At 36.5% G+C, this 23,847-nt stretch overlaps 1 protein-coding gene across 4 annotated transcripts in view; it reads left to right on the top strand.

Moving 5' to 3' along the window:
- Positions 1-23,847, top strand: part of MAP3K21 (mitogen-activated protein kinase kinase kinase 21) — a 37,842-nt gene that overhangs the window by 2,458 nt on the left and 11,537 nt on the right. For all 4 annotated transcript variants that reach the window (XM_053938881.1, XM_053938880.1, XM_053938879.1 and 1 more), the window contains exons 2-4: positions 15,905-16,085; positions 21,075-21,223; positions 21,952-22,127. In XM_053938881.1, coding sequence (XP_053794856.1) covers positions 15,905-16,085; positions 21,075-21,223; positions 21,952-22,127 — 506 coding nt within the window. The remainder of the gene's footprint in view (positions 1-15,904; positions 16,086-21,074; positions 21,224-21,951; positions 22,128-23,847) is intronic.

Below are 23,847 nucleotides of genomic sequence, written 5' to 3'. Positions count from 1 at the left end.
GTGCCCTTTTAGTTTGCTTCTGTGTTCAGAATGAGATGCTGCACCTTGAGCATTTAGTGGCTCTCCTTAGACAGAGTGGGCTGCTGCATGCTAGCAGCATGTTCAGTGACAAAGTTCATGTCTGAAATGAATTCGTAACCCTGCGGTTTAGCATAACACTGGGAACTGAGTTGGGTACTGCTGAGAACTGATTACCATTATCATCTTTTCATATAGGGGTAATGGCAGAGCATTTAAAAAATATAATTCTGATTATAACCTCAGCATATGTGCCTATTCACTGCTTCCATTACTAACTCCTCTTGCAGATGCACTTAACTTGAGCTAGTTAGATCTCTCACCTGTATTTCTTAATCTTAGCAAAATACTTCAAACAAACTTCTTAGTTTGAAGAAGTACTGAATATGCTAAATAGAATTGACCATCCAGAATAGAACTCTTGACCATCCACCTAAAAGATAGTGTTAGAAGACAATGGTGTACTGGTGGTACCATATACTGTTTAACAGTATGAATTTAAAATGACTGCAAGTCATGGCAGTATCCCCTGTTCTGGTAACTCATCCATTCATTGAAATTTCCCTTCATTCTTATTCTGTAGTCTTTTGCAGTCTTGCACAGTGGGAGTGGAACGCTGCCAGGGTTGACTGAGTGATTTACTTGGCATGGATAATAACAGCTCTGCAGTGGCTGCAGCTCCAGGCAGGGGTCTGGCAGCACCCATTCCTCACCTGTTCGTTGCTGCTTTCCAGGCACTGCTAGTGGTGGTGGGTCAGTGCTTACCCTTAAGCAGCTCTAGGTAGTATATGAATGTATCAATTTTGTGCTGGCTTAGTTATTTTTGTTAAGAAGGATGTTTTTTCTTCCTCAGACAATAAATTAGAAAAATGACTGCCCTTAATACGGTGTGGTAAGGAATGCTTCTCAAACTATTTCCCTAGCAAGCAGGCAGGAACTAATTTTTCCAGCCAGGGAAAGGGAGCCCCTTCTACCAGTGTATTTCATCCAGAGAAGGTATATGTCTGGGCTTGTGGTTGGCAGGCAATAGCAAGCATCTCAAAGGCAAGCATGTTACTTCTCTCAGTGCAGTTTTATGGAGTTGGGATCTCTGTAGCATATCTAGTGTGATTTCACTGATGCCAAATTGACAGGACTGAAGAGGAAGTGCTACAAAGAGAAGGGCCATGAGAGCAGCCAGTTTTTATTAACAGCAGTGACTATCTAGGTTTGAATGCTCTTTTTTTCATTGGGCTCCTTTTGGAAGGTGAGAAAAGGTTTGTGTTTCTGCCTGAGTAAGGGAAATTTGTAGGTAAACAAATGTTTTCCACATTGGAAAGGAAAACTAACAAACTTGGTTTTGAGGGCTGAACAGGGAAGTAAATTGTAACTCATGAGTTTTATTAACAGCAGAGAGAGTTTCTTCAGTTCTGGAGTCCACAGAAAATAGATTTAAATGTTCAGGCTTTTCAGAAGCAGATAAAACAAAGGCATAAAGAACTCCTAGCTTTAGATATGTGTGATTAAATGAAACTTAGTAACCATGCTCTCTAATGTTGCCTTACAAATTCAATAAAGATGTTGCTTTTTAAAACCTTGTGTGGCTGAAGTGGTGAGAAGTTTCACTGACAAAGATCATGGCCTGTTTTGAGGATAACGTCTCATAAGCAGTTCTGACATTCCTCGATGTACTTTATAGATTAAGGGCATAATCTAAAATTAAAGATTAAGACATGAGTTTTACCTAATCTAAAATCTGAATAAAAATCATAGAAGAAAAAAAATTTTTTTCAAACCATCATTGTTAGTCAAGGAATTCTGAATTAATTGATGCTTTAACTGAAAAAATGTCTTATAAATTGTGAAAATACTCAAATATTTCTAACTTTGTCTTCTGGGCAGGAATTTATTCTTGATTAAGCATGCCAGCTGATTATGAAAAAAAATTAGGTTTTACTGGAAATAAAAGACAGGAAATCATCTACAAGACTAGACACTAATAGTTATTTGTGTCTTTTTACCACATCTCAGCTGTTTTTCTGACTCTTTGGAAGGGCAACTTTTTTCTCTGAGGGGATAAAATTTCTTGCTTCTGAGCAAGGACACCCCATTATTTTCAATACCTGTGGTTGTGTAAGGGGTCAGCATAGCCTCCCCTGTTTATTCTATCCTGAAGAAAGCTAGTAATATGTTCAGGTAGAGTATGCCACATTTTCACTTTCTGAAGTCAAGGGTAGAGAAAATTGAGGTTTGGGATTCTGGGGTTGATTTCAGACTGTGCACTACTTCTGCCTTTTAAAAAATGCACTTTAGTGCAGCAGCCTTGTGTACTTGTAGGAAGCATTGCAATAAGTTCAGAATATCTTGCTTATGGCATAGACCTATCCATGATTACAGAGTTGATTATTTGTAGGTTAAGTGTACTAACACAGTACTGATAAAGTGCTCTGTCCTCACTTGTCATAGATGGATATGCCAGCAGGGTTCAGTTTGCTGTGGTTTTCACCAGCTCCTCCAACAATCCAGGGTCTTTTGCAGCTCTCAGCTCTGTGAAGGGCACTGAGTTTATATTGCTTTTTGAAATTGTCAAGGTCAGCTTGAGTTTCAAGGATTGTTGAATAAGGCCATGGAAGTGACAGTTCTAATGAGAACTACTTGGAATTTGAAGGAATCAAACATATGAGACACCAACCCACTGTAATGTCATGTTCTTCAAACTAGTATAATGAGTAGCAGTTAGAGAATATAAACCATTTGATTTTAAAGCCTTAAAAGGAAGTGTGATGTGTTTTCACAGAACTGTTGACTCAGTAGCTTTTGTTGAGGCAAGGTGTCCTGGAGTTTGAAAAAAGCAAGAACAAATTATCTCTGGTTCTTTGCTTTTACAGGTTATTTGTAGCAGAATTGCTCAAATTATGCTATTAAACACCTTCTAAAATAAGATGGAGATGTTTTCCAGAATTCGTAAAAACTGCTTTCTCTCAAACTTCTCTTTATAGCAACTTTAGGCTAGCTGTTCAGGGAGAGGAAGAGATCGAAACTAGAGTTAAGCCTGTCTGCTATTTTCTGAACTGATTTTATGTATTCTGAAATCACTAGGGTGCATAATTTGTCTTTTTACTGTTTTGAAGAGGTTAAGACTTTTTCACATCATAAGTGCAGATTTTATTAAATGCTTGAAATGCGGAATCTTGTACAGTTACCAAGAGAATTCAAAATTACATTCTTACATTATTGCACTTGTCTTTGGTAGTTTTGAGAGAGAAATGACTTTTCAGTAGATTTGAGCTTCAATGTAACTTCCTTTGAAAATAAAGTTCCAAGATGCCCACTGATGGCAGTGAAACTTGGAGGTTTTTTTGTCAGTAGCACTGTGCCAATTACTGCTCACCTATTGTGGTGTAACAAAACTAAAAAAGCTGATGTATTCTGCATCTCAGTCTCCTCCTCTTGGCAATACCATTTGTAGAACTTACAGTCTCATATTGGCTTCCACATCTCCAGTGTCCCTGATGGGCTAAGCCTGACTGTCCCAAGGTGCCTATCTCCAGTGCTGGGTGACTCAGGCACCTCCTGTAGCATTCTGCATATGCTGTAATTGGTTTGACATTGCTTGTACTGCCTGGCTAGCTGCTAAGCTCCTGGTGGCTGGTGTCTCTGGGGTCTGGAGGGGAGTGGGTGTTTTTCCTGGCAGAACTAACTGAAGTTCCTCTGCCAGAAAGCAACCAATTTTCATAAAACCTATAGGAACCACATCTTTGAGAGTGTGGCATCACTTTGATAACTGTCAGTCAGGTAGAATAGTAGGCCAGAAGTTATTTAGCATTTTAAAATCTGTAAGCTGTAGTTTTCCATGCTGTCTTCATATAGGAAGTCACAGTATTTTAATGCTTTATATTGTTCTTAATTATTTAAAATCACATAAAGTTAGAAATTATGCCAGGTGTACCATGTTCCTATCCCATCTCTGAGAGGTGGCAGCCCTGCCTTGTGCTTTGCTGTAAAAATCATGCTGCTGCATTGCATCATTAAGAACTGGTCATACATCCTGAAGCATCTGGAAGTGTATATGCAGGAAGGAGCACTGGTTTTTATAACCTTGTTGGCTAAGTATTCTTTAAAAAAACCACAGAAAACCAAAATCAAATCACCTTCATGCAAATATCAGTAGGATTGCAAAATTTCATTAATTTTGGAAACAAAATCTGTTTTGAAGGTTGTGATCTACTTAAAGTTAGCGTGCCATTGAATTCCAGGAAGTTTTTCTTTTGAATGTCCTTATGTCAAATGAAAGAGTTCTGTGTTTCATGAAACATTGCTCCCAGTATTTTTTTTTTCATTATTTCATGTGTGCTCAGACTATGTAGATAGGGATTCTATTTTCTGAAAGGCCCTGAAGGTTAGCTGGTTTCTGTGGGAGCATCAGTTGCTTAGCAGCCTTGAGCTAGAGTATTATCTTTTTCCAGTTCATCAAAGGCAATGCTATGTGTTATACCTGTTTTAATATTCTCTTGATATATATGCCTGTTGCATATAAATATGTTGTATAGTTTATGTCCAGAAACATGCTGGAATTCAAGAGAGAACAGTTTTGAGTAACTGGTTACTGTGTTTGTCTCGATCCACCATAGAAATAACTAAAGTGTTAATAACTAGTGTTAAAATGTTGTAGAGGCCTAATTTCCAGTTGAAGGATGTGTTTCAGCATTTAAAAATAATATTCAGGAACATTATGGTTTTAGTACAATATCCATCAAATGAAATTTTGTGAACTACTGCTCTGTAACACAATATTTGTATAGTCTAAGCTTTCAGAGGAGGAATAATATCCAGCAGTTATTTTATTTGTAGATGAAAACTTAACTGCAGTAGCCATTTATTTCACCTCAATTGCTGCCTTTAAATTTGCTTCTGTTTGATGTTTTTCTGTTTCTCAAATCTGGACATTAACAGGTGAGAAAGATTGCTCATTACTTTAGAACAAAGTCCCTCAAATTTAACAAGGCTGAAGTATATTTACATGTAGTGCTTTATACTGAAACCAAGACTCTAGGCTGAAACACTAGCTATATGTAATTTGATTAATTAAAACCTCATGAACTTTTAATACCCCTATTTATAACTCATTTTTAATTCTGACTTTCATTTTAATGTTTTCCCAACTATGTCCATCTGACAGCTGTAGAGAGTTGTTTCTTATTTGGTGTTGAGACTGCATCTCTAACAGGTTGGATTATTTAGTCCAGAATAATATTACTTTGATCTTTCTCTGGATCTAACTTGGTTTTTCATGTCTTCTTCTCTCTGTCTTTGTTCTGTCTGTCATTGTAAAACACCAAGTGATCTGCTTTATAACTTTTGGAAGATTTTCTTTTCTGCTTTGTTATACTCATTCCTAGCAAGTTTCTTCAGGACTTTCATTTGTACCAGGGTTTCTGGTGACCTCTTCATGGAGAATGTGGGGAGTCACATTCCCACAGTTTGCACACTGGTTTTGATGATAAAGAGTTCTGTTTTGGGGTAGCATTATAAATTGAAGTGTAGGACTTTGGATAAGAGTGTTTTTAATATTTGTGTCTTAAAGAAGACTTCAAGCATTATTTGGCTCAATTTTTTTTTTTTATAGCTAGTACCCTAAAGATATGTTTAGGGTACTAAAAAGATACCTTTTTGCCTCTGAAAATTATGCTGGGCAAGCAACCCATTTCCACAAAGGTCAACAGAAAACCAGACAGCTACACACCTCCCATTAGCTGTTAAAATACTTATACAATTTTGTTAATTCCCCTAAACAGTGAAAAATAAGTTTAACTGCTGACCATAGCACTTGTTTAATGAGGTATTGTACTTAAATAAACAGACTGTAAAGTGTGGTTGGGATTTAGACATTGGTGGTGTTATCCAAGCATTAGAAGAAATTGAGATACAACTGAGTTGTCAGTTACAGATTATTCCCCAATCCACATTGGAGCTGCAGGGACAAGGCATATCTTTGGACCCTCTTAGCAAATATTAAAAGTTCCATGAAAATGTTCTTCATCCTCAAAAGAATAGAGAAGTAACACATCACTGAACTGTATTTGAGTGTTGAATGCTGTTTTGTGGTTTCTTTGACCTTAGAAGAGAATGGCTTTTTGTTTGCAATCTGTGAGTTTTCTTACCACTGAGTATGAACTTTCTTGTAAACTTGCTTCAGTGTTTCAAGTTCTGAAACAGGCTGACCTTGTATGATAAACATTTGCAAGGAGTGGTTGAGTGTAGGGTAATTTCTGACCTTGAAATTTATTTTTGATTATTTGTTAAAATTTAAGGCATTGAAATTTGTTTCAATGACTTTCAGTAATAATGCTTCTGAAAATGCAGATTTTTTTTTTTTTGAGCTTTGGTATTTTTTTGTTTATTAGAAGCAAAATTAGGGCATTAAGTAAACATAAATACAGATTATATATAGATACAAAAAGATAAATACCAAATTACTTGGCTGTCTATATTCACAGTACAAAAATATCAACTGGTGTAATGTACATTCCTGGATTGACAGCTTTAAACTACATTTCATCATTTTTACCTTGCTTGACCAAATGTGGACTAAGAGCCTACCTCAGTCCGGTCACTGAAAATAAGTGGATGTTTAAATTTTAACCCTCTTACTGCATGTTAAATTCATGGATTAAATATGGTAAGTTGGAAAAAATTACATATTTGTATAATGTCACCACAGACGTATTCTTCCTTCTTGGAGCTTCTTGCCAGCTTTAACCTTTTTTGTGTAGGATGGGGGTCATAGCTCCAGTTAAATCAGTTCTAGACATGCCAGTGTTGGCTACATAATCATTCTTTGTTCTCTTCATAGTGACTAAAATCTCTGTTTTGGCAGGTGTACTATTAACTCAGAGATGATAAGTCAGCCTTCCCTCTCAGAAATGTAGGAGTAAATGCTTAATTGCTGTGGTTCATTATGGGACAAGTTAACCCTTGGAACTGTTTATATTTTAGTTCTAAATGTTCAGGTAGTTTTGTGATTTTCTTTTCTGTTAGGATTAGATGCCACTGTTCTTCCTGAAGTTAATTGCTTTTATTTCCTCCTGTATTAGGAGGAGGAAAAAGAAAGGAAAAAATATTGTATTTTTTAACTCATTGCTTAATGTTACACTATTGAGACAAACAATCAGCCTTCCCTTTCATTTTCTCTTCTCAAGAGGATAGCACTGTCAAGTTTGCAGAGTTCTCATTCAAAAATAAGTGTTTTCTTTCTTTCAAGAACTCTGCTGTTCTTGAAAATGCACAGCCCTGAGAAGGTAATGAAGAAACTGCAAGGATGGAATGCAGGAATCCTACCCCACAGAATCTATTTTGATGGGATTTTTTTTTCCTCCCAAGTTTTGTATTTAAAAAAAAAAAGTGGACTCAAAAATGGTCTGTTTTTTTTCTGCTTTGTTTGGTGGGTAACAGGTTGTTTGGCTTTTTTTATTTTTTGTTAAAACAGCAAGATTCTTTCAAATATTCTTTATAAAAGAAACTGACAACCTAAAAATGCTTTATAAAGTGTTTATTAAGCTTTATTAAGATTCCTCATAGAAATTGTGTTAACAGGGTTTCCTGTTAACTGATGAAATTCTAACAGAATTTAATGACTAAACCTAACTAAGTATCTACAACCAGAATTTGGATTCATAGCAGTTGGCATCTTCAAAGGGGCCCAGGAGTTGATTTTGGTTTATTCAATGGGTTCTTTCCAATAGTAGATTTCGTCAGAGGGGATTTTATAATGGAAAAAAAGGTAGCAAAGCTGGATCCTATCTTTAAATCTCTAACTAAAACTACATGTAAAAGGGTTGACCTGTTTCTATTGCTTGACTTCCTACTTGTTGCAACAGGTGCCACAATGGATTCCTTGGGCAGCTATTAGCTGCATGAGGAGGCTTCCCCAGCCACCTCCAGACAGCTTCTTCCCCTTCCACCTGTCAGCAGAATCTACACATCCCAGTCTCTGCCTGTGTGGTCAGTAGGTCAAGTTAAAACTTTGGAGAGATTCAGCAGGAAACTACTCTAAGCTAGTTTATTTGCAGGCTTCATTTTCTGCTGAGCTATCTGGCTGGTTGAGTCTCCCAAGATTACCCAGCTGCTAGACTCAGTCTAGGGGGGAAAAGCTGTAGAGGGTGGGGGGCTATAAATGAAGAGGAGGTTAAGGTAAGTGTTTCAGTGGCAGCAGGCTCTTACTGTCTTGGTTGTGACATCAGACTACACCTCTTTACTTCAGCTTTGCCAGTAAGTCACCTTTAAAAATAGAACGTCTTTTTAATTTTTTAGGTATGTATCTATGTATTTCTATTGAACTTTATTTCATTTTGATGTGACTTTTTTTTAATATTAAATATTCTAATTTCAGCACATGAAATGCACCTTTGAGATAGGTTACAAAAAATAAAGCAACAAGGAAGTTCGTAATTGTGGAGTGCAATGTGTTATGATCAGGAAAAGTATGCCAACTATGTAAATACTTCCATGTACTCAGAAGCTGTGTATTCTTCTGATTAGCTTGAAATATCAAACTGCATCGAGTCATGTTCTATTGACTTCAGAAATAAAACTATAAATCCAAGCCAAATTTGAATGAAATATTCATAGCTTCAAAACAAAATACTGAAAAGGTGATTTGACTAATGATAGATAACTTAAATTGTAGGTTCTGTCAGCTCTTGCCCTGGACGCCATTTGTGAGATTATGAACTTCATCTGCATTGCCTGTTCTGTATGCTGTATGACGTATATTGATTTAGGGAATGGCCAGGTATTAAATTTGGGTTAGGCAGGAAATTAATGTTTTCTCCAAGTTTCTCCTGGAGGAAACTGTACCTGATATGTTATATATTGATGAAGACTTTTTAGGCAGTTTCAAAAAAGTGATGACGTTCCTGGTAGATAGAACACAACTGAGTTTTAAAGCTAAGTTTCAATGTTGATTGATTTCCACGTAATTGTGAAATTATGGAGGAATTGCTTTAATGAGGTTGTTTTTTCTTAAATTTAGTTTTTAAATTGGAGAGTTAAATTCAATATTTTATTAAAGAGAACTTGAGAATGTTTGGTGTTCAGTCTGCTTCTGATTTTTTGCTGATGTAGTATCCAAATCCAATTTTTTTCAGAATTTACTGCTGATCTAGTATTTAAATTACAATTATTTGAATGTTTAATTATAAATGCTTGTTACCTCTAGTACTTCCTCTTACAGCACAATAGACATTTCTGTTTTGCATTACAGACCTATCTGAAGAGCAAGTGAAGCACAAATGGCATGCAGTAAAGTAACTTGCAGCACCTGTAGTCTGTGCCAATAACTTGGTAAAACTGCTTCTTTCTCTCAAGTTTCAATTTGCCCAAAGTTGCTTTAATAATAGTTATTAAAGAAGTGAAGGGGAAGCAAAAAATGGTGATGCAAGGTGTGTTGGAGCTGTTGAAATCTCTTGTCCCTTTTCCTCTCTTTCCTTCTCCCTCCATTTTCTTCAGAAGGCAGGTGACTCCTAGTCATTTTTATCCTTTGTGCTTTTCTTATGAAGTTGGTGTGTATTTGTCAATTCATAATGTTGAGGACTTCTTGTGTCAAGTCTTGTCTTGTTTTGGCTTTCCAACTGGGAACACTTGGTTCACGATTCTTTTTTTTTTACGTCTGTGTTGGCTCCTTTGAGGTACATTTCTTGGGTTGTTGATTGTTTTGGATTTTTTTTAAGCTGGATATTTTTAGACAAATGCATTTAAGTACAAACTATTCCTTTCAGTTAAGTGTGAAAATTAAGAATGGGTTGTATGCCTACTGTTAAATTACATAGATAATAGAAGAGCACAGTATCCATAGAATAAAAAAGTCTCCTGTATGTGTAATAAGTATTTAAAGGATAAAATTCCCTTGCTGATAGTGACCTCTGAACTTACTCTGGTAAGACCATCACAATCTGACAGATAGTAGCTACAGAGATAGCAGAATCCATCCTGAGAGCCCACAGGAGAAAAGGAAGGTATTTAAGAAGTGGTGCTGCATAGGCAAAAATATCATCTTTTGTATATGCGGAAGAGTTTCTGATCAGTTCATGTTCTCACTGAGATATTTAATTTGTGGTTTGCACACCTAATTTTTTGCACTATGATACTTAATCTACAGTTTAAAATCTGGATATGGCTTCTATAAGCAATGTTGGCATTTTAATTTCCAGTTACAGTTGGAGCCAAATAACAGTTCCAAATGATGGAGGTAGGTCTCTTAATATGGACAAGGTGTTTCATTAATTGAATATACAGCATTTAATAAGGTTTTTTTTTTCTGCTGTTAGTCTCCAGGTAAAGATGCAGGGTAACCCTGCTGGTTTTGTTGCATGTTGATTTAGTGAAGTAACAGGAACCAGATTTGCTTGCAAACAGTTGGAGAGGGAACTGACTGAGTATAGCGGGAACAGAGACAGTAGCAGCATTGTCTGGACAATCTCTATTTGCAAGTTGAGTTGTACAGCATAACAACTTTCTTTCCTTTATAGTATTGTCTAAGAATGACTTTATCAGTGGTGGTAAATGTAGTGGATATGTAGGCATTCTTACCTATAATCATAGTAACTTAAATAGCTATGGTATTAAATAGCTTACATTTGCAAAGCCCATGATAGTCACCTCTTTAGCAAATTGTAGATAAAGTAGCAAGAAATGGTTGGTAGCAATTGATTATCTTGGGAAAATAAGGTTGCTTAAAGTTTTAGTACTAACAAAATAGGTAATATAAAGAGGGTATAATAGAAAGTACAAAGATGATAGGGGGGATAGAATGGACTTCGATATTTCAGGATTTTTTTTTTTTTAAGTATTAGATGGTAGTTTGAATTCAGTACATTTGAACTATTGAAAAGGTGTTCAGTCCTTTGCATTGGCTTCTCTCAGAATATCTTCTTAATTATTTTATATGTGTGGTAACTGAAAAAAGTCACCTGAAAACACTGAAATGCATTGTTCATGCAATGCAATAAAACTGACTTTAACTGTATGAAGTCTTTGGATTTTAAAAAAAATTTCAACTGAAGCGTTGTCTTAAATGGGGACCTTGGCTAGATAAGTTTAGAGAAATACAATCTATATGTACTTAGAAACAAAAAGAAAACTAACACCGTTGGAAATAACCTGCATGAAAAGGGTAGCATTGAAGAGCTTAGTTCTAGGTATAGGTTTCCTAGATGCCCTGCCTAAAATGTCTGTCCAGGCCTCCCTCAGGCTTGCTGTAAATACTGTTTCCTAAATTATATGAATTTTAACAAGTAAAAGAGAAGCCGAGGCAGGAATGTGAGCCTTTTATTTAGAATTATGCTTTAAACAAAGTGCTTGCAATTTAAATTAGTACTTCTGGTTCTTCTCTGGGCTTTCAGCTTAGTCTTGAAAGTAGCACTGGGGGTGTCATTCTGTACTTGAGTTTGCCAGACGTGTGCCCCCAGAAATCTGGTTTGTCTAGATGTGCCCTGTTCTATTATTTCTGGCTTATTGGTCTGTATGTAGGCTCTTGCTTAATTTTTCCTTTTCCCCAATAAAATTTCAACCCAAGCTCAAAAGCACAGAGAACGCAGTTCTTGTTCAACTCTGGCCAGACTTGGTCTGCTACTTTATGTATATTTCAGCTTTTGCTCATGTTAAAAAGAGCTTTATTGCCTGTGTGGAGGGTTTGGAGATGGGACTGATGGGATGGGAATGGCACAGGAAAAGGAGTGGCAACTGGGAGCATTTGAGGAGGATTTTCCTGGGACCCGTGCCTTCTTTTCAAGCACAATTTCTGTGCTTTTCTTGACTAAGAACACTTTACATGGAAACAGTAGTGGTGTGGCAAAGAATTGTTGCTTGGTCTGTTCTAATTAGAGGAAAACAGACTTAGGAAGTACTGGCTAGCTCCATGGCAAAGTGTTAGATTTTGGTTTCTAAAAGTGTGCAAAACATCTTACCTGCATACTGTTACACCATGAAATATTTGCATTGTGCCATAAGATCAGTAGAAAAATATTCCAACTGTAACAATGATAGTGCAGAAAGCAAGAAAGATTAATGGCAATCCTGTTTCAGGGACCATTAGGTTACAGGAATGTGTGTTGGATCTTGAGACCTTTTTTTGAGGAGTGAACTCTGCTTTATACTGCAGAGGAGGTCTGAAACGGAGATGGGAGAAAAGAGGCAATAAAATTCCCTACCCTGCTAACTCCAGATCTAGAACTGAGTTTAATCAGAAGTGTACCTGTAAGATCTGGACCAGCCAGAGCACCTAGGAAAATACATTGTTGTTAAGAGCACCAGTATTGTAGGTCTCCATACTATTGTTAGGTATGGGTAACTTCTGTTGTCATAACTCCTCTAAACCTTTGTTTAGCCTAGCAAAAAGGACAAGCTTTTCTGATTTTTATCTATATAAAAGACATTACTAGATACTAACTATTCTATTTTCTATGTCTGCTTCAGTTCTTGTTGTTGGACATGCATTTGCAGGTTTAGTCATTCGATATTTCATATGAGATGTTATGCTTTGTAAAATTCTATTGATACCTCCCTGTTTCTACTGAACTAAGCCTTCTTTAGTGTCTTTTAGAATTGAATGAACTACTTGCACAGCTACATGTAGCTTGCTAGTTTTCTGTTAGCCAGAACAGCCAGGCATTTCTTCTTCCTTCATCTCTTCTTTATAGCTATAGATTTTATGATTGATCTTATGCAAATCTGCATATTTTTTAGTATGATGGTCTGTTCTTTCTTAGAGTGGGCACTACCTTCTGACTGTGCTGCCCAGGGAGGTGGTGGAGTCACCGTCTCTGCAAATGTTCCAGAAACGAATGGATGTGGTACTTAGTGCTAAGGTTTAGTTGACATGGTGCTTTTGGTCAAAGGTTGGACCTGATGATCTTGGAGATTTTTTCCAACCTTTATGATTCTAAGATATCTTATCTACCACTTTTAATACCAGTTTACTGCATAGCACTTTATTTTTCTCTCTGACTTACCTGGCTTTTATCTTTAACTTGTTGATTTATATTTCAGGAATTATTGAAAATAACATCTCTTTGTTGCCCTGCTGTAAATATTTCTGGGCATGTGCTGTCTCATATATTCAAGGAGTGCCTGTTACTTGTCACCCACGCCTTTGCTCTGTGATGTTCACAGATATATTTTCTCCTTGATCTCCTTGCTGGAAGGTAGAGTCACAAAGAGAGATGTAATAATTCAGAATTTAGTTGAAAATGGTGTTGCAGGTAGAAATCATATGCAACCTTAGATTACTTGGTATTTTTTTTATTTCTGGCTGGAATGTTTGGGTAAGGATCCAAGGAAGTGTTTTACATTTGGACCAAACTTAATCTCCTTCGATTTTGAATCATTCAGAAACATTGTATATGGTTTTGCTTATGTAAAAATAAATAAGGAGTTAGATAAATATCCTTATCCTATGTCCTACTTACTTGTACATAAGTAAGCACATAGGATTTTCCTGCATTTCTGCATACCTAATGTAATCTGTGGGTGTTGGTGGGTTTGTTTTCAAATAGTCTTTGCACGTCTAAATATTTTGGGCTGTGCTTGCCAGGAGCCAAGCTAGAGTGTAAGTATGAACTTGACTCTTCATGGAAAATAAAAAGTCTGAAAAATATTGAAGTAAACCCAAAAGTGTTAAACTTAACATTGCATGTATATTGGAGCCAGAAAAGACAATTTAAAGGTTTGGAAAAGAAACAAGGGGGATGCTGAGTAAACAGGGCAAACTGGTGGTTGTAAAATAGCTTCTCCCAAGTTAGCAGCCAGCAAGGGCCAGGAAGCTATGGAAGAGGCAGAAGGATGCTATAGTAAAGGTTGCTAGGCTACTCCAAGGTAAGCTCTTACACAGTGCTACTCAGCTATGCTGAGCATTTTTACTGCCCAGCTGCTAAGTAATGTGTGTGTGGTATTGTTTGTCTGGTTACCAGCCGGAATGGGAAGTTTGAACTGCTAAGAAATGTTGTACCTTTGTAGGATGAAACTTGGTCACATGCCAGTTATATTACCTTTTGCAAGACTGACTGTTTTTTGTTTCGGTCACATTACTGACAAGGAATGTCAGGAATTCTGCTGAACATGTTTGAAATGGAACAGCAAACAATAGGTCTTTGATTCAAGTATAAAAGTAAAATGACTTGCATGAATTTAACCTGTTCTGGTGGTTCTCATTGGTGAGGTCTTGGTTTGTCTGTACCATTTTGGCCTTCATTTCTCTTGCTTTGTTAAGAAGCTTATTGAAAATGGAATGTGGGTTCTTTTCCTTTTATCTGGATTTGATGTAATTTTTGAAATATTTGTAAGAGTTAATCTCTACCAGTAAGAATTCTTTCTTTCAGTTGCAAGTACGAGGTCATGAGTTTTTCTTCTGTAAGGGAGGGTAAGTCTTTGTCTGCTTTTTTGTTAATGGGTTTCCTGTACAGTGTTTTGCTCTACATACAGCTAGAAACCATATGTTTATGCTTCTTACATGTAATTTAATTTTTGGTCTTTGTCCCAGGAGATCATTTTAATAGAAAGTTAAAACTGGCAGTTGCTCTCAAACAGTGGCAGAGGAACTGAATATGGAATTTAAATTATGTCAACATGATTCAACATGTGTCAACATGATTCCTTTCCATCTGTTGCCTCCCTGTGAGCTCTGACACAATTACCCAATTCTCTTCTTGTAACACTGTTTCCTGAAGAGGTGCTACAACTCTGTCAATAATGTTGTCTCATTGAACAAGTCAGGCACTGTAGGATGCAACAGCGTAGAAAGGATAACTTACTCTTTAACATTCCTGAAGGTGCAGCGCGTATAACATAAAAGGGACTGGATCCAAGTTCAGTGGCCTGTTGCCGGCTGGGGACTCCTAAGGCAAACTAATTTCCCTGGCATATAGTTTCCCAACTTTGTTCTGATTTGTAGTCCAGGGATTTCATGAAAATAAACTAACTTTTTTGATATAAATTCCCTATATCAAGTTTACTTCTGTGAATTTGTGGAGATGCTTTTTAAATCTATGTTAAATAATAATATTCACATACCATGCCAAGAATTCCAAAGTTCAGAATCTTGTTGCAAATTTCACCTGTGTATTATGTGAACAAATGACATGTGTTTGAGTCTCATCTGCTAGTTTTACTCGATGGTGTCCATTTCTTGTAGTGAGAAACTTTGAACAATTATTAGCTCTAGTTTTCTTCATTAACGAGGCATTGTTATATAGATTTTTGTTTGTAAATATTTCTTTTCCTAGGGGAAGGCTAGGAAAAGGCTTCTTGTCTATTAACCATTCCTTGTAGCTGTGGTTATTTTGTTTTGAGTACCCTGCTTGTGTCCTTCCCTGCGCCTCTTTCAGTTGTTACATGCTTTTGAAGATGAGTAGGGGCCAGGATGGAGTGCGCAATTAAGAATGGATTTTATATGGTGACATAATGCTGCTTTGTTTTATCAGTCTTTTATAAGAATTCTGAACATTTGTTTTTTGTTTACTACTGCTGCTGTTTTTATGATTCCAGAATCTGGTTGCAAAGTGGATAATTTTCTGAAAGTCTGTCATCATCTGGGATATTAGGATTCTGGGCTTTCTTAAATGATCTGATTTACTTTCCATCTTTCCAAGTGTATTTCTTGTACTAATTTAATATATGCTCCTACAGTTGCATAAAAAGCTCATGACATTGTAGGTATTTCTTGGTTCTATAGCTTGGAATAGCTTAAAATTATCAAAGAAACATTTTCATGCAGCTAAAAATTGCAATAATATTTTCTCAACACTAAAAGTATACAATTATCTGTGCAATACAAATTGTGTGTGAAATTAGTAACAGAAATGTTTTTTTTTTTTTTATTGCCATTGCATTAATTTACAAACTCAATATTTTTCAGTTTTATTGCTAGAGAAGGTGGAGCATGATGACATTTGTAATAAAACTCTGAAGATTACAGACTTCGGTCTGGCTAGAGAGTGGCACAGAACAACCAAAATGAGTGCAGCCGGAACTTATGCATGGATGGCTCCAGAAGTTATCAAGTCCTCCATGTTTTCTAAAGGAAGTGATATTTGGAGGTAAGAAGTTTTTCTGCTGAAGACCATGTTCAGTGGAACTGTGTTGAGGTTTTTGACAGAAATTTTTTTTTGGTGGTTTGCTAGGTTATTGCCTCTACATATGGCTAGTTTAGCTCTTCTAAGAAACAAATGCATTTTTAAATATCTACTTCAGATGTTATACCTTTTATTATCCATTACTTACAAACTGGGGGAGGAGGAGGGAAAATAAGGATTTTTTTTTTTTTTTTTAAAGCAAGCTCTCATTAAGAGAAGCCATTAGCCATTTGTTGGCTAATATACCCAAGTGTTTCTCTGGAGTCTTAATGTAAATAACTTTGTGCTCTTGATACATTAATGTATGATTGATCTCATTTTGGTGGGTTTATTTTATATTAAATGTCTGAAAACTCTCAGTCTGTATAAAAATGGGACCAACCAATTACTGCCTTATATGACTGATAAATAATAATAAGGTGCAAACCAGAACTTTGCCAAGTGTTAACTTGAATTAGTGCTGTTTTTAGGAATCTGGAATGTGATTGTGTGTAAAAATTAATGCTATGTTGAAGCTTCTACATTTACAGAGATTTTGCTTCCAGTAGCTGGATTAAGGAGAGTATATTCAGCACAAATTTGTTTTAACTTGCTCTCTAATTTTAAAGGTGGGAAATGCCCTGTGTTAAATTTGTGAATTTCTTATTTAAGATGTTATTGTGGATAATATAAATAATATGGCTCTCACTACTGATGCTGTTTTTGAGTGGTGTAGTGTGGGATACATGTACTGTAGAAAGGTAATTTAAACTTTAGTTTTAATTTAGTTCTGTTTTGTAAGTGCAGAAAAGCAGTGATTGCACAATAGGCTCTAAAAGCTGCTGTGCCCCACCTTGAAATGTCTGAATTTCCTTTCTTTTTGATACATTTGCTCCGAAGGGTCCAAGACAGCTATTTGGGGAAGGAGGGAGGACTTTCATCTGTTTTCTCCTGCTGCTTTATGTATGTTCTGTATTGTATAATTCTTAAATAGGGTCCTGTTTAGCTTAAATGCATGATACTCTACAGCATGAAGTAATACTTTTGGTATTCTCGTGATGATTCTGTATCTGCACTGCTTTTTTGTGACACTCATTTGTCTTGTCTCTAGAACCAATTTTATTTGCATTAGTCTCAGCTGATGCCCAGTTGGGAAGCATCTTTGGCCTCATTTTTTTTTCCATTCTTTCTTACTTTTTTCTTAATTTTTTTTTCTTTTGCGGGATGGAGGTTGGGTGTAGGCGTTTCCCTAATCAGCTGTATTCCATGCTTAATTACAGGTCCTGTCCAGTCTTGTTGCTGTGATTTTAGGTATCTGAGGGGGTATGCTTTGGTGCAATTATTTTATATTCTGCTGCAACATTAGTTTACATTTTTGGAACCTACAGTATTTCTCTTCTTCGCCTTCTCTTCTGCACGCCTCTCTTGTAAAAATGTAAGTATTTAGTTCAATGATGGAAGTCTAACAGGAGAGGTTTTTAAGTAGAAAGGCTGTGTTTTGCAGTATAGTTTAGACCTTCTTAGCTTCTAAACATTTTCTGCTCACTGCACCTTGATCTATTCTGTTGCTTATCTTTACTCTTTCTTTAAAAGAAAAGCAAATAAAGAATATCCTGGTTACAGGAGTGGTTTTTTGTTTTAAAAAGCCTTCAGTTTACCAGTTTAAGTATATGGGTCTCTGTAAGACAAAAACACAGTATGTTTCAGCAAATTTCTAAACCTCAGTTACACATACTGAGTGCTGGGGCTCTGAATGAAATCTGCAGACCTCTTATTAGGAAAAGAAAGAGCAATTGAGGCTGCGCAAGTTGAGGCAACTTACACTTCCAGCTAGTCTTCCAGAATCTGCCAGTGCTCAGAAATGTTGTTGGAGTATTTTCATGCAGAGCCTTCCAGGCTATGTTCTCAGGTGTCATCCTAGATAGCAGAATTAGTGCTTTCCAGGCCCTGCACGTGTATCCTTTTGCTTTCCAGACCAGAGCTTCAACTACTGTATTTATTTTACTCTGGCACATGCTTCCAAATTCCCAAACAAGAATTCTGCTGTTCCAACCCTGCCCTTCCGTCAATCATCACACATTTCTGAATGGTGTGTCAGTATTGGTTTTGTGTGGAGCCTGAAAGTGCAAATATACCTACAGGTTTCCAAGTGCTGATGGTGTGCTTCAGGAGTGGTCTTTAGAGTAATGTGTGTCCTGGTTGTAAAAGCCCTTGGCAAAGCCAGGAAGCATCTACTGTACAGCAGAATTAGTAGTTGCTTTTGCTTGGAACATTTGTATAAATTTGAAGTGATTCACCTAGCAGTGCTTAGTAACCTCTGCTCTAGAAGATGGATTGTAGAGTAAAATAAACTTTGAGAACCTTACCTGCAGACTTTCAGCTCCTAAAATATGTAAAATCAGCAAGTTTTCACTGGAGTGAGATACAGTAAGGGTTAAATCGCATTTGATTGAAGGAAAAATAATTTTAATAATGAAAATACTTAACATATTTTTGGAGGTGTATTCATTTTTGTGGTTTAGAAATATGTATTTCAATTACAAGGTTGTGGCTTTGCCTTTTGCTGATGATGGAAAAGGGACATGGCTTTTGCTCTTTAAAGAAAAGCTGTTTCTTAGAAGCTCAGGCTGTATGCATAAGACAATTGTGTGTGAGCTGGTGAAATTTAATAAGCTAAGTAGCTACTTGTGTAGCTGAGAGAGTTAACAAGTAGTTGTTTTCCTAGATAATGGCAGATTAGTACCTCCCTAGTAGTAGTTAAAAACTACTATGCTGAAGTAGTTAAAAACTCCAACATATCAAGACCATAATGTCTTTAGGCTTCCTCCTTGCAGTTTTTCCCCCATAGTGCTGGCTCTTGGTACTTGACATTAAGACTGCTTTCATTAAAAGGCTGCTACTGTGCTGGTCTGTTTAAAACTTTGCAACCACCTTCTTGGCACTGTTGAGAGCTCTTTAAAATTAAAGACTTGAGTTGTAAATATAACTAAGCTAATAGTGTGACAACTTTTTTATAAAAGGTGACTTCTTTTTAGTTAAATTTAATATTTTGCTTATCTTCAGAGTTCATGCTAAAATATGCATGGAACAGTCTGAACAAAGGAATTACTTGAATTCAGAACAGACTGTACTTGCTGAGAGATGCTTTTTTTTTATGCTTTCTCCAAAGACACACATGAGCCATAGTTGAGGAGAATTCCTCCATCAGGCATAAAATGTGTATGTACCACAGGAAGTGTTGTATTCATTATGGTCAGAATACCACTGTTCTAAAACTAATTGGAATTAATTATTTAAACCTTCTTTGAGTATACAAGCAAATGTAGAAATTAGACCAGAAAAATCAGGAAGAAATTATTAAGAAGCTCAAGACTTTTTAAATTCCTTTTTCTTTTGGGTGCAGGTGCAGACTGTTTTCTTCAGCTTTCGATGAAGTGTTAGCACTGTAAATTCATTAGTTTTTAAGATTTTATGAGATGCAAAAATTCTCAGACAGACCATAGAAAACAAAGTACTGCTGATATTTGTGCTGATATTGTGTAGTTTGCTGTTTTATTATTTATTAAAGTGATGTTGTAAGGTGTTATTGTTGTTTTAAGGTACTGACTGACTTCTTCTGATTAAGCAGACAGTGATAGAAAACCTTAACCCCAGTGTGTGTTCTTCTCCCTGTCACATCTGACATCTCCACTTGAGGTGTCATTTCTAGTCCTAAAGGAGTGCATAGCCCTCACTTCCCCAGTGCACAATGCTTTTCTTCTCCTGTTGGAGAGTTCAGTCTAGTCCTGCAAAACTTGCAGGTGGCTTCTTTGCACATTTGGAATGAAGGGGCAAGAGTGGTAGTTTGTATTGTTTTTTCCTTTGCCTGCTCACTTTACTATTCAAAAGCAGCTATAGGTTATCCTTTGTATCCTTGTTCTACAGGTAGTGGTTCCCGGGCAGGAAGAGAAGTGGGGGTGTGGGGGATGAAGGAAGGAACAAAAACCAAATCCAGTCATAAAGTCCACTTTAGGCTAACATTCTGAAAGGAATAATTCCCACTTCCACAAAAATGACTGTGAAAGTTGTCCACTTCAGTGGTGGCAGAATAGGAGCTCTGGAGCCACAGCAGCCAGTGTGCTGCCCCTGCCCTTTCTAGGGGCTTGAGTAATTTGAACAAGCCAAGCATTGGGCATACAGACCCAAAAAAGGTAAAAGCAGCATCCGGCTCTTCTTTGCGTGGAGAGCATTGCAGAAGTTCTTATGGTAATTGTTACTGGTAATAGGAGTTCCCATAATTCTTGATTTCTGTACCTGACTCTGATAAAAAATCTCTTCATGCCACCACCTTTTGCTGAAAATAATGTTGTTTTGTTTGGATTTTGTGGGTAGGATTTTTTCTAGTATGGAGAAATTTGTTGTGTGTGCATGAAATAATTTCTCAAACTTGTTGGATCTTCAGTGGGAAGTGACAAGTTCACTGGCCTTCATATATACACGATGGGATTAGAAATTCAAACTTCCAGATAAAGATGGGAGTTTTCTGTAATTTTTGTACTGTTATTTAAAAAAGAAAAAATATGTCCCTCTAGGTAAATTACTGGGAAATATTTGGAAAGGGAATGGCCTGAATGCTCTGCTGAGAATTTCTTTTTATTGGTGTTTTTTTTTGGTTTTTTTTTTTGTTTTGTTTTGTTTTGTTTTTTTGTGGGGAGAAGGTTGCTTGTTTTCCTGTCATTCAGACTTCCTATTGTAAGTCAGATTTATGTGAAACTAGCATTTCTATAGGAGGGGCTTCAGGCTTACATTCCAATTTGCTTAATCACTATAACCGGAAAGGTGCACAATGACAAAAGTAGAGCTGACAAAGGCATTCACCTTTGACTGGAAAATCCTCATGAATTGGAGTACATGATTGGATGGTTACTTGTTTGTGTTTTCTTGTGTTCTTGTTTCTTTCTCAGAAAATAACTGTTTAAAAATTACCTTTTGTAGTTACGGAGTGTTGCTGTGGGAACTGCTTACAGGAGAAGTTCCTTACCGTGGCATAGATGGCCTCACTGTGGCTTATGGAGTAGCTGTCAATAAGCTTACTTTGCCCATTCCATCCACCTGCCCTGAACCATTTGCAAAACTAATGAAAGGTATCCACATTTTCTTCCTATGTATTTAAATAGTTACATTTTGGGGGTATGAAATAATCATGGGTTGCCAAACAAGTACCTCATTTGATAGTGTGCTGTGTATCAAGTATTTTGTTTTTCTTTACACAGCAGTCTGGTGTTACAGAGAGTTGGGTGTGTTTCTGAGGGAGCCATACAGTGTTACGGTGTTGCATATAAGTTTTTCAGTAGCAACAGTACAGTTTGTGCTCTGATTTCACAGATTTTTTTTCTACTCTGAAATTGCATTAATTTTCATAAATTATGGCATTCTACTATGGATTAATACAAGATAAGATTAAAATCCCAAGGAAAAGAATTGCAAATGCCTTTTTATTTCCATTGTTTCTTCATGAGTGTCAAAAATGTTTTCGAAATATTTTAGAGAGAAATATTGCTTGCTAATGGCTATTTCCGTATGTTTAGTGAATTTTTCTACCTTTTTGTTTATTCTTTCCATACAATATTGCTAGTTTTGCTATTTCAGATGCTAAAAATAGACAAAAAATTTACTATTAATACAAAAACAACCCTCTGAATACAGGTACGTACATGTCACCTCTGTAAATTGAGACAGGGCTGGGGATTTCTTGCAAGTAAAGAGAACACATTAGAATTTGAAATGCAGTTGCAAGTAACTTGAAATTGACATAGTTCTTCAAAAGGTTCTATGTGCTATTACAAACTGATGGGATTTTGATAAATTCTAGAATGCTGGGAGCAGGACCCTCATATCCGGCCATCGTTTGCCTTAATTCTTGAACAGCTTACTGCCATTGAAGGGGCAGTTATGACTGAAATGCCTCAAGAGTCTTTCCACTCCATGCAAGATGATTGGAAATTGGAAATTCAGCAGATATTTAATGAATTGAGGACCAAGGAAAAAGTAAGTTGATTTTTCCAGTTGCATGGCAGTTAAGGAAGGGTATGTGTCTATGTTTGTAATACAGCACACTTTGAACTTTTGAATTGTTGCTTACCAATGTACTCATGCAAATATACAGATAGTTGAAAAAGAAAGATATCCACACCTGTCTCCGCAAAGAAAAGAGGTTGTAGATCTGTAAATGTCGTATTCTAAGCTCTTTTTTAAAATGTGCTATTTTTTTCTTGTATGTTTGCATGTATCAGTTAAATTGGATTTATCCTTTAAGCTAATCTTTATGAATGAAATTTTCGGCTGCTGTTGAACATTCTCCTCAGCTATGAGAATGAATAGCCTTTTATCCTGTTATGTGCCTCTATCCCATGCCTTCTTTACATGTACTGAAATATCAGCATAGTGGTTTTAGAATTTACTGATCACCTCTAAGATTGCCGTATCATTACATACTTCCTCTCTACTGTTTCTTCTACCCTCTGCATTTCCCTCTTCATTTTGGTTCACAGAAGTGGGTAAGTATGTGGTGTGGTCTGCTCTGCCTGCAGTAGGCATACAGAGTGCTAGAGCTGAGTTGTGTGCCTCAGGAGCTGTCAGGTCTCTTCCTTTGCAGTTGAGTTATAGTCCCTCTACAGAGAGTAGAAGCTTCCTTTTTTACTTGCCGTGGGGTCACCAGCTACTGTGTTCACTTGCCTCAACCTGCCATAGAACATAATTCTGTTTTTGGCCCCTCCAGCAACTGCTTAACCAACCATTCTCCCCTTTTTACTCTGAGAGCAATTGTAACAGGCCTTCCTGTTCAGGTTTTTTGTTTATTTTTTGTTTTTCTGGAGGCATTACTCTAGTATGAGATTTCCTAAGAAAAATGTGATTAAATCAAATCTAGGTTTAAATAAGCAGGTGAAAAGGTTTACGAGAAGAGTCGTATTTTGGGTGCAAAAGTGAGTTAAGCTCAGAGAGGGGAAAAGATAAAATGAAATTTATTTTTAATATGCTAAGGTAAGTGCATCTCCAGAGGCATCTACCCTAATGAGGTATACTTCTCTAAGGCTGAAAACATGTAACTTTGACTTAGACAAGATTTTCATATATTCAGGGTTTTTAATTTGCCATATTATCAATTTTGCTATGAGCTACTAGAGCAAAAGTCATGTCTAGAAAGTATTTATATTATAATAATAATAATACAAAAATCCTCTGCATGGAGTCTCATTCATCCTTTTTTGTAAAAGAGGAACTTCTGTAGCTAGAGGAATTTCCTCAAGGGCTTACTGCAAATGGGTGATGGTGACGCCTACTCGAAGAGAAGATCACAATCTTATTTTGACAAATGTTCTTGAGCAACTGAAATATAGAATTCTTTCCAAGCTTCCTTACAATGGGTGTTTTAATTGTAGAGTGATGTGAAAACATTGCCTAACTAATTGCAGTAAGTTTGGTTTTAATTAGTTTATTTGGAAAAGAGTAAATATTTAATCTCTCACAGAGGAAATACTTTTACGTCCTCTAAACGGTCTACCATTTCAGTACAGGCCCTCAGTTTCCGCCTGTTTGCTGAACTTTATGGAACCTGGATTTGAGGGCTGTGAAAGGTGAAAAATCAACAGTGTCTCCTAATGTACCTTTATTACTGTACTAATGCAGTAATAAAGATCTTCTCTATTTAAACTTTTAAGTATCTCTTTTCTAAATCTGAATTAATGTAGTTTCTGCTTTCAACCCTTGT

Source organism: Vidua chalybeata, chromosome 3 (genome assembly GCF_026979565.1).
Source record: "Vidua chalybeata isolate OUT-0048 chromosome 3, bVidCha1 merged haplotype, whole genome shotgun sequence".
NCBI classification, from domain to species: Eukaryota; Metazoa; Chordata; class Aves; order Passeriformes; family Viduidae; genus Vidua; species Vidua chalybeata.
This window is presented reverse-complemented; position numbering and strand designations above follow the sequence as displayed.